At 34.6% G+C, this 12026-nt stretch overlaps 1 protein-coding gene across 8 annotated transcripts in view; it reads left to right on the plus strand.

Annotated features, from left to right (window-relative positions):
• The first annotated feature begins 15 nt into the window (after positions 1–15).
• Positions 16–12026, plus strand: part of LOC106683807 (uncharacterized) — a 42883-nt gene continuing 30872 nt past the window's right edge. The window contains exons 1-5 of one of the 8 annotated variants that reach the window (XM_014425504.3): positions 16–178; positions 6907–6965; positions 7041–7231; positions 8561–8625; positions 10068–10150. In XM_014425504.3, coding sequence (XP_014280990.1) covers positions 155–178; positions 6907–6965; positions 7041–7231; positions 8561–8625; positions 10068–10150 — 422 coding nt within the window. In that variant the 5' untranslated portion in view covers positions 16–154. Of the gene's footprint in view, positions 179–6906; positions 6966–7040; positions 7232–7330; positions 7465–8560; positions 8626–8944; positions 9170–10067; positions 10151–12026 lie in introns of those variants that run through there. The other 7 variants (XM_014425506.2, XM_014425507.2, XM_067048983.1 and 4 more) reach the window with 7 other exon arrangements.

A 12026-nucleotide genomic window follows, 5' to 3' on the forward strand; every position in this document is an offset into this window, starting at 1 on the left:
TGTAACAGCTGTATAAATTCACTGTGCTAAACAACACGTAGATAGGTTAAATTTTTGGCAAAAAGTAATTTTCTATTTAAAAAAAAATATCTGACTGATATGATTCATGGGCAGTTAAGACATTGTGGAATCAAGCTCAGCCTAAGTTTTTAGTATGCAGAAAAACCTTTTGAACAGGGTAAGTACAAGATGACTTAAACACATATAACCCATACATAAGATAGCTTAGTAGAATGTTTTTCTGGGCCAAAATTTGGTCCAAGGTATCCTTATTATTTTCTCGGTCTAAACTTGACAAAGAGGTTGTATTAGGCTGCATGTTCTTTAAATTAAATCACCCAATATTTTAATTAAGTGAACTTGTAGCTTGGATTTACTAGCAAAGAACTGTCAGTTAGTCCACCTTGAAAAGATGTAAGCAGGATAACACTAACATTTACCTCATGTAATTTATCCCCCTACCAAAAAGAGTGTTAAATACTGATAAGTATGCTATCAAGTTATAAAAGTTGTAGTTAATTTTGTATCATAAAAAGTTCCTTCTAGTGATTTTATTCAGCCATCTTGAGATTGTTCCCTCATTATAATAATTATTATTATGCTTCTTAACAAGATCTATCTCATCGATACGGGATGGGGAATGAGTTATTTTGATGGTACTTACGCATTATGCTTAGTCAACATAACGTTCTGGGCATAACTGTACAGCATGCATACGATTACCTTAAATTGTAAATGCTAATAAGGATCGGGGGAGAAGGGAGGAGAACAGAGGGGGGAGAAGGGAGGAGAACAGAGGAGGGAGAAGGGAGGAGAAGAGAGGGGGAGAAGGGAGGAGAAGAGAGGGGGGGAAGGGAGGAGAAGAGAGGGGGGGAAGGGAGGAGAAGAGAGGAGGGAGGAAGGGGGAAAGGAGAGAATGATAATAATTTATCCTTAGATCGTATTTCCTATTAATATTTGTTTATTTTATATTTATTTTTAGTTATTAAATTCATACGTTGACAAGAACCGTTTCCTCTTTTTCTAATGTGTTTTTGTAACTCAAGAATTTTTCATCTTCAACTTCTTTCTTGTGCTTGCAGCCTAGCATGCTTTCTTTTTACTCCCATTTCTAGTCTTTTCCTTGTAATCCTTCCTTACCCACGTTATCAAGTTATGTTCACCGCTTAAAATTATAAACATTTGTAATCTTACCCTTTTAGTTTATATAAATTTATATTTTACTTCTTGAATTATTTTATTTTCATTATGTTAAGTTAATCTGTAATTAAATTTACATTTTTAAATCTATTCTGCATAAATCCTAAATCACTCAATAAATAAATAATAAAAATAATAATAATAATAAATAAATAAATCACTCACCCTATTTTGTTAATTTTCCATTAAATTTTAAAACATTTAATCACAGATTAACTTTACACTATTATAAGTAGCTTGATAAGATAGTTGATAGTGTTAAGTTGATCTAAAATTAAAAGTTTTTAAATTAATTAATTAAATAGTGTGATTTCATAGTTATTAATGACCTGGGCAGAATAGCTTGCAAATACTTTTTAAGTAATTGGAATTGAGGTGTAAATTTATAATTAAAATTGTCCTTGAGGATGGGCAAATTGGCCGAAACATTGAACTGTTAATAAAATAATAAAGGATGTTGAGACTTAACAAGTATACCGATTGATTGTTTTATTTAAACAATAAATGTGTATTATTTTCCCTGTTCCTCCCTCTTTGATAATTTTAATATTACTATATTCTCATACCGCTCTTATCTTCTTATAATAATGCACAACACACTTTTTTCCAACTGTACTTATGTACCTTTATTATTTGTTATCTTATTTGCTAGTCATTCGACGCTTCATTTTATTCATTATGGCTGTTATCTTGTTCTTGTTTTTAGTCCTGATGAATGCCTTAAATTCTGACCGAAACGTTGGCACCAATAAATAAGTTTTATTTATTTGTGTACTTCACTAAACATCCTATTTACTAAATTGCGTAATCTTCCTCTACCCAACAGTGTCCCGACTTGGTTCAAATCCTTTCTCTCAAATCGGTCCCAGTATGTCGTAGTCCCAGGTCAACCTCCATCTAAGACCCTCCCCCTGTCCTGAGGTGTTCCTCAAGGTCCCTCTCTATCTCCTACTCTGTTTGTTATTTACATTAATGACCTTCTCCTCCAGATCCATCACTCCCAATACCACATCTATGCAGATGATTTCCAAATATACCTGTCCTTCCCGCCTTCTGACCTATTACCAGCCTCAGAGCAACTTCAAGAAGATTTGGATGGGATTTGTGAAAGGGCGAGAGCTAACAAGTTGAAGCTAAATGTGGAGAAGACGAAGGCAATCTTAATAGGCTCCAATCACCTCCTTAAACTGGAAAAACCCTGTATTCAATATCTCCCGCCGTACCTTTTCCACCTTAAAACGTCTAAATTATCTCCACCACCTATTTCCGTTTGAAACTCGTAGGGTCCTAGTCACTTCGCTAATATTTCCTCATTTTGACTATTGCTGTACAGTATATGGGAGAGTCTCTAGGGATCTCAGGCGAAATTAAAACGTTTGATAAATTGCAGTGTACGATTCATCTTCGGGAACCCAAGGGACGCCTCTGTTTCCCGTTTTTATGCTGAGTTGAAGTGGCTTTATCCTTCCTACCGCCGTAAGTATTTCCTGGCATCCTTCATTTTCCAAGTAATCCATTCCCGTCGTCCTTCATTCATCTCCGAGCTCCTTCAATTTAAATCATCTATTCCCTCCCGCAATACCCGTTCCCGGTCTTCAGATTTATACACAAGGGCCCACCGAACCGCTGCCTTCGATAAATCGTTCATTATCCGATCCTCATCCTTATGGAACTCCATCCCTTCCAACATCCGACGCTGCAATACTCTCTTTACCTTTAAATCCCGCCTGTTCAATCATTTCTTATCCATCCAGACTCCATAAAATTGTTAATCAATATAATTATAAATATGTATATCATTCATAATTATTTTTACATCGTTTTCTTTTTTATTATTTTTTTTTATTGTTCAACTGATTAAAGTGAGAAAGTAACTTATAATCAGTTTTTTTTTAATAATGACTATTTATATTTCTTTGTATTTTTGTTTAAGTAACTCTGAGGCTCCTCAGCCCTCATCTATTGATTCCTCTGTGTTATTCTAAAGGGACTCGTCCCAGAATAAATAAAGTATTATTATTATTATTATTATCTTGATATAATATATACGGTCAACACCTAACGTATCAACATATTTGACATACTAGCATGAAAAAACAACTAATAGTATACATAAAAATTAATAAATTGTAATAAAAATTAGGTACATATATTCACATATAATATAAATTTTTATTTAAATATATTATAAAATACAAAAATATCAATCTGAATATTTTTCATCTGGGTGTTGGTCATTTTATTAGTTATTCTAAAACTTAAGAACCCTTAGTAGCTTGTTGACCTGTGCATAAAAAATTGCTGACAGATTTGCAGAATTGTAGAAAAATTATTTTATTCCTACTCAGTAAAAAGTCACGGACAGTTTTACTGTTCCCCAGACGTGATTTGGAAAACGGGAAAATCCTGGCTAGATGGTTACTCTTGCCATATATAACCTGGTTCGTATTTTAAAGAATGGCAACATTAAAAAATAGGTTTCAATAGTACTAATAAAAAATAAATCAAACAACCAATAGTGCTTATAAAATAACACTCCAGTCAACCTCTATTTTGTCTGCTCGTTCCAACTGTTCCTTATCCAATTAAAGTGCAGATGCAGTTTTGCCACAACTATAAATACATTTTAATATGGTTGTAAAAGATTATTTTTGGGCCCTCGAAAACCTTGTTATTTTTACTTTTAAAATTCCAATCCGCTTATATCTACCTTAACCTTGACACACCACGGTTAATGTGATCCACTGAAATAAATAAATATAGCCATCATCGCATACTTTCTTGGTTAGAATAGCTCCTTAATTTTGAAAGTACTTTATCGTACTCTCTTTTATAGTGGGTAATTTAAAAATTTAAATATATTCCTCCGCAAAGAAAAATGTGTATAACGCACAATATTCTGTTTACAAACAATATACAGATAAAAACAAAGAAGCCTATAGTGTAGGTTACAACCAGCAGCTGTCAGATGGGCTAATATGTAAGTACTATTTTGAATTCCTACTGAGATACATCTATGTAACCTAACCATTAGTTTCTTATCAAAATCTAATGAAAATATCCAACATGAAGGTTGCGAAGCAGTATAATCACATTAAAAATAATTTTTACTCCACTCTTATGTTCTTAAAAATGAAAACTATCATCCCGAGACCTGGTGACAAAGATCCTCATGAGGTTTTTAAGTATTTAAACAACAATAACATCAAACTGTGGGATCACAATGTCAAAACAGTATTTTTTGTAGAACAATATTAAGCACTTCTGTAATCAAAAATCGAAAAATTTATTCAACAACTCCTCAAAAGAATCGTCAATGGAGATTTTTGTTGGCTTTATCATTTAAAACATACGGTTTTGATTTTATTATTTAAAAAAACTATCTATAATAACAGGTGGCATACCTAGCAATAACTGATAATATTAGGTCTCTTCCCAAGACCACTTTAGACAGTCAAAAACTGTTTCTATTCCAAAACTGCATGTATAGGTTTTGAAATAGAAAACCTGTGCACACTTCTGACGGTTTTTTTTAGTCAAAATGGTCTTTGGAATCTATCATTGATTGAACCGATTAAGAATTGGAGATAGAATTGTTTACATCTGTAATGTTCCTCCACTAACACAGTAATTGTTAAATTTAATAAAATACTTGGAAAAATTTAAAGTCTAACATTTTGGGTTTTTACCTGAAAATTGTCTGGCAAGATTCAGTAATACTTAATTGAGCTCAGCTGATAGTTCCAGTGTTAGGGTTGTTTGTAGCCGAGGGAGTAAAGCAACTGCAGCGGCGCTGGTTCAAATCCGACCTTTTATTTCTGTGGCGGTCCCACGGAATGAAAACGACGCTTTACTATGGTTAAGATAGGTAAATTACCTCTAGATAACCTCTCCTTCCTCTACCCTTATGTCTGAAATGAGCAGGAATGGGGAAAAAAAGGAACGTTCTATTTTCTGTTATATAATATATTCTATTATATTCTAGGAGTGTTTTTTTTTTTTTATGAGGTGATAGCATTGTTTATTTCAAAATCACTAGGCGTTTAAAAGTCTGTCTTGTGTTCGATCTGTGATCGATCTGATTAGTTGTAGCTGTATCAGGTGATATCCGTATTCCCTAATCTGTTTTGTGAGGAAACTCTGTTGCTCCCTAGTACTCTCTACTTTGAGGCAAAATTGATCAGTGCCCATTTAGATTGCTTTCCATGTACATGCTTCATGATTCATAATCGTTGGCTTGTACAGTACTTTTGAAATGAATTTACCTTTAGACTCGCGCACCCCCCACACTAGCTCCTCTTCTCACCATAAGAAACCCCTTCTACCAGGAACAAAAGGCTTGTTCCAAGAGGCAGTCTGGAACTTGGTAACGCCAAAGTATAACCAAGTTCCGGACTGATATACTGGGCAGAATCGATCGTTCATAATTACATTTTTGATTTGGGAGTGGATAGTTTTCTCTTTACCCAGTTTACTTGATATGGTAAACTTATAATATTGTGATATTAATGAAAAATAGTTTTGAAAAACTGATAAGAGGAATTTCTATTTGTAAAGTTGAAGAAGTACCTCGAGGAAAGGAAGTACAATCAGCTGAGTAGCTATGTTCCAACAACAATTTTTGACTGTACGAAGCCTTCGCAGTACAGGATTTGGGAGAGAAAACACATGCTACGTATACTGAGTACAGTTCCGAACAGTCAGAAGTGGTTCTTGGAACAGACCTAATGGAGAAAAGACAAAAGAGTGGGGGGTTGGCGGGTGAACGATGCCACGGCTCATCTCTCCCTTCAGCGTTGAAGTCACCAGCTTTTAATTTCATGTCGTTTATTCGACAAGCATCGAGGGTTCTTTCAAGCATTTCGTAGAGGGTATCTTTTTCATTTTCAACACTGACTTTTGTAGGGGCATGTACGCTGGAAATACGGTATCATGCAGATTCTGGGATTTATAGATTTGGATCCAATGATAAGCTTTCTACATTTCCATTTGACTACGAGGCCTGTACCAAATTCATGTAGTTTATGAATACAGTCGTAATATGTGATTCTTTTCCAACATATCTAGACCTGTTCACCAAATCTTCTGGATGGCAGTAAAGTCAGATTTGTTAACATCAATTTAATTGAGAAGCACTGTTCGTTCTCTGGATCCATATATCGACAATACGAGTATATTGTGACATCCAATATACATGTATATGATATCCAATATCCCTATTGGTTTTACCGTGTCAGTTCCTGATTTTGGTTTCATAATACTAAGAATTTGGAGTAGTAATGCAACCAAGGTATCCTAATATGCTGGTGAGACTGCCTACCTTTGTGCTTGCATACCTGTACTTTTGAAAAGGGTAGCTCCTAGAGAAAGTACGTGGTTAGGCGGTACATATAGTGTTAGGGTTTAGTGGTAAGTGAATTATCAACAATATTGAATTTTTTGAAGGGTATTTAGCCTACTCCAACACATGAACTTATAATACTTCATTGTAAAGGCGAATTAGGTAATTATTTAATGATTATTAACGAATTTTTCAATACGAGTCAAAACTATCATCAAGCTGCAAGGCGATTATTTAGAAGAAATGATATGGAGCGGAAAAACCGTGTTCCGCATTCCCTCGGCATTTTGATTGGTTTTGACTCCTATCGGAATACATATATTAATAATCTTTCCTTATATTTAAACTGCTTTTGTTTATTCTAGAGACATAGCGAAGATTATAATTTGGTAGAATCATCGGATTTAGACTTGTTAACATTAAGGTATATTACCTGATTCATACAAAATCCAGTTAACTGTGGATATATATTTTTATGAAATCAATCATTTTCCTGTAGGGGATACAAGAAAAATTATTCCAGACCAGAATCGAAAACAGGCACATCAGTAAATAATATCGTTTCGGAAAGTGAAAATTTTGAAAGTGATTGCAACAGTGTTTCTAATTTTTCTACAGACTTGTTAATAAAGCCGGATTTAATAACGAATTTGTTACATCCAGAGGAACCTGAACAGAAAAACAATTTACGTAAGTTTCCATAAGCATTTAGTAATTTCATATATGTGAGTATTTTTTTGTATATACATAATTAATGAAAGAAAAAAAAAAGTAGAAAACTATTTTTAGGAAAGAAGACACTCAAATAGTAACTAACCAATCAGCGTTTCGGCAATCAGAACAGATGCCTGAACACATTAAGGCAAATTGGAGACAGACCATCTCACATCAACAGTGAAAAACAAATCAAACACAAAATTTGTGTATGTATTTAGTAGTAGTGGTGTATAGAGATAGGCAAAGAGTACTCTGGCAAACAATAACAGAGTCGTGCTGTGCTTATTTTAATCAAATGTTCATGTACCGGGTACTTTAGTCAATACTTGAAGATCACAAGTCTCTTCAGTCTGATCGCTACACCAGCAGATAGCCCTCCGTAGACCAAGTACTCTAGTATACTGTAGCAGTGGGTCATAACGAGATATATATATATTTTTTTATATATATAATTTCTGAACCTGAAGTTGATTCTGTTCAATTTTAACCTTATCGACAGTAACGGTTTTTGGTGGAAACTCAAAGAAATCTGAAAAGTAAATTTATGCCGAAGTAAGTGTCTTATTATAAACATTTTCCTTTTTTCATTCATATATGCAATATAATTCTCTCAATATTAGAAATACAATTATTTTTTAAGGAAAGATGATAAAAAGTATAAAATGGTAATTTCACACAGTGAATAATGTCATTTTGTTCATTTTTTACGCTGCTTATGCAATGTGGCAGCATGGAAATCACCTCGTTGGGATTCATTCTCTAGAGGCATTTATATGAAGCATCACTGACAAATGGAGTTCGTGCAAGAAGAATTCCCGTCTTGTAAATTTTTATTACGAACACATAAGTCACTGTTTAGTCAGGTAAGAGTACACTCCCACTCTCAACAATTGGGAAGAAATCCGGACTTGAAACGATAAGGATTCTCTCCCTGGGGTCTCATTCACTCCGAGTCTGTCACGCTAGTGAGTGGATGGCCTGAAAGATTTTGTTTAGCCAGTCCCTAGATTAATTAGACGAATTGTTTATTAATGAAATGAAAATCTGTACCGCTACAACCCATGAAAGGTTAGGGGTTTAGTACTTTGTAAGCAAGTACTTTTTCTTGAACAACGGTTATAATATGAGATGATTTATTCATGATCTGGCTCAATCATCAGATTTTTCTCTAATTAAGGGTACCCTCTTTAAGAGGCTAGGAGGACCCCGGAGGGCTCATAATCGTCGGTTTTATGGTGTGTCACTATTTAAACTACTCAGAATTATATACCTTACATAGTCTATAACCATATTTTGTTTCAGTGCAGTGTCCGAGAGAAAGGAGAGTAAAGGAAAAATCAGGAATGGATTATTACGACAATACTAAGGTAATCATATCGTCAGTAAATAATAATAATTCAGAAATACATAAAATAAAATCTAATTTTCCAAGTTTATTTATTTTTTAGGTGAACATGAGCATGAATATATATACTGGTTATTTTAGGGTTAAATGTCCAAACGGAATATATAAATTAAGAATCTCAAAACACGATAAATATCATCTTTTATTGTTATGAATTATTTTATTTATAATAAATAAATCAATTAATTCTGTTCCAACTACCAAATGTATTGTTTAAGTGTTTTCCTATTGTTGAATGTTTTAAGTGATTTCCTAGGCTCGACATCTTTTTTCCACAGCAGCAGTGGAAGAACAATGGTATATTGTAAGCAAAGCAGCCTGCCAATTGATGCTGATAAATTTTTTGTTTGGGGTCACTTGGCAATGACTATAATTTATGTTTGGGGTCACTTGGCAATGACTATAATTTTTTACGAAGAAGGATAAGAGAAACTTGCAAAACAATAACAGATATCCTTTGCCGTTCGACTAATGCTACTGTGGAAGAAAGAGAAGGCAGACTGGAGGTAATCACTTTGAATTGAACAGTATTTAATGTTTACATTTTATTAATAAAGTACACAATATGTTTATTATCATTAAATAATGAACCTTCTACTATATCCCAAACCCATCACTACTCTTGAAAAATAGTTTCATAACTATAGAATTAAAATAAATTCCAATTAATCGTACCAAATCATATTTACCCTTCGTCATAAACCTACGACTTCCTGCCACAGAGTACCCTTTAATAATAACCTACTTATTCCTGTCGAACGGATCCGCTACTCAGGACTACACCTGGACAAATGGTTGACTTGGAATCCCCATACAAGTCTGAAAAGACAGAAAACTGCTCGTCCAATCCGACTATTTCAACATTTAATACACAAATGGTCCAAACTTCGAACTAATTACAAAAAACTCATTTATATGACTACAATAAGGCCTACCTGGACTTACCGAGTTGAGATTTGGGGCTTCACTAAACCTTCGAATTCCTCTCGTATCCAATCCTTACAATACAAAATCCTTCGTAAAATCCTCAGTGCTCCTTACTTTGTCACTAATAAAATCATACATAAAGACCTTAATGTTCCATACATAGCCGATCTAGCCTGGACCAATATCATTCCTTCCATTATAAACTCCCTAACCACCCAAGCCCACTTGTTTCTCACCTGAATTTTCCTTCATTACCTGATAATCCTACTAGGCGTCTGAAAAGAAGATAGCCTCGAATTCTTCTCCTGTGAAACGTTATTAGAATTCTATGAATGGGTAGATTCTCCACAAACCTTTATCATGTCATTGTATAACTAACATTTTCAGCCTGATTTTTTAAAGGATATTAAATATAGCCATGTTTTTGCTAAAAAATAATACTTTCCCACGGAAGAGTAATGGTAGTATGGTTTCCAGGTGGATATGAGTAATAAATCTGAATGCTCACAAGATCAACGTTACTGTAATCAAGATTTATTGATGCCACAGCTGCGCACGAGGTAATGATAGGTATTTTAAGTCTAGCTATTTTTAAATATTCATATTCAAATTATTGATAAAACTAACTAAATAAAATACTTGAAGGTACGTCCATAGTACCCCGCCACTCGCTCCCTGCTTGCTGGCTTTAATCAGCGATGGTCATAGCGCATCGCTTGTGGAAACGCCTTACTCCGCAACAGTGTATTTCATGGAGCTATGCCATGATGTTCTATTATGTTTTATTGGCTAGCTATTTAGTTTCGACTGCTATCTCCTCCCATGCCTTCTCCACGACATCGATGTTTACGTAGCACTTCCACCGTTTATCCCATATAACACTTTAAAAATCAAAATGTACTTCCATCCTACCTTTTAAATTAACATTTATATGAAGAAAAGAAAAAAAAGGACACCATAACAACCACTGCGTCGGAAGATCAACACCATACTCACCGAGAGGGTGAAGCGGGAAGCGAGAAGAGAAACAATAATTCCTTTCAGTAATAGTTGGTAAAATCGGCTTAAGCCAGTTGAAGCAGGCGGGCAGATGATAATGCGTTACGATAATGCGAAGAGCGAGAGGGGGTGCACTGTGGATGTATGTTATTGCTTGTTCATCAATTATAATGGATAAGTAAGAACATGAAGAACATCCTTCCGGCTGAGAAGGATTCCGTTCACGCCGTTTTTCAATTTCAGGCGCTGATATAGAACCGTCGATTTTTTTTTGTGTGTGCTTCATGTTTTTCAAGGTTTAAGAATAAATGTTAATTATTATTTTTTTATTTCTAAGCCCCATGAATTAATGAAATCAAACTCTTTTCCTGCATTTCGAGCATTTTAAAAAAGGACTGAGGAACGGAAATATTACAGATATAGATGGAAAAAACTGTCTTGTGTATACTGTCTGATGGCGGGGCTCACCAGCTATCACTCAGAAGTTGGTAGTCCTCACACGATTCTGAGACTGTTTTCAACCTTGGTGGGTGTGATTACCACTGTATGTGTGGTGTCCTGTTGGTTTTAATATCTGGGTTAGTGCAGTGTTGCATGCTATCTGAGAATGCGATGTGCCTCGGTGAGATAACTCTTGTCACTGTTGGCAGAGCACGTGTCGTGTGAATTTATTTTGTTTTCGTTCTTCGTAAAAAAGAATGCTTCAAAATACACCTGAGGATACTGTTCTGAAACAGTTGGACTTTCTTCGCTCTTGAGGGTGCTATGTTAGACAGCATACGTGCTCGGTAGAGGAGGGCCAGTCCAAGTATACTTTCTTTTAACTTATTAATTCATTCAAGTATTTCTTTTAACTAACTTTTTTTTTTTAAATTTATATATTAGTTTTGTTTTTTTAAATTTATTTATTTGTTTGTTTTTCTGTAAACTGATCTACTGCTGTGACTAGTTTTGGTTACTCTTTGGTTTGATTTTACATTGCTATCGAATGATAAATTCGTTTAATTTGTTTAATGGATCGAACGTGGGTAGCGGATCACTGGAGAGGGTCTGATAGAGTGAATTGGGAGAATAAATTTGTCATTTAAATATGAAATAAAATTGTTAAATAGAAAATACAAAAACAAAAAATATTTGTATTTAGTATGTGGACGAATATTGATTGTAAAAGGAAAAGGTAGGAGAAGAAATATATATATTTTTTTATTATCATATAAATATATGAATTGTATTTATGTCCGATCATGGATGATTGGTATGCTCTGTATTTTGGCAAACAAGTGTATATGGACAGTATGGCTTGGTCTAACCAGCTAACGCCTTGGGCCAACCAGCTAACGCCTTTGGCCAACCAGCTAACGCCTTGGCCCAACCAGCTAACGCCTTGGCCCAACCAGCTAACCCCTTGGCCCAACCGGCTAACGCCTTGGCCCAACC

This window comes from Halyomorpha halys, unplaced genomic scaffold (genome assembly GCF_000696795.3).
Source record: "Halyomorpha halys isolate HHAL.00 unplaced genomic scaffold, Hhal_1.1 Scaffold518.1, whole genome shotgun sequence".
NCBI classification, from domain to species: domain Eukaryota; kingdom Metazoa; phylum Arthropoda; class Insecta; order Hemiptera; family Pentatomidae; genus Halyomorpha; species Halyomorpha halys.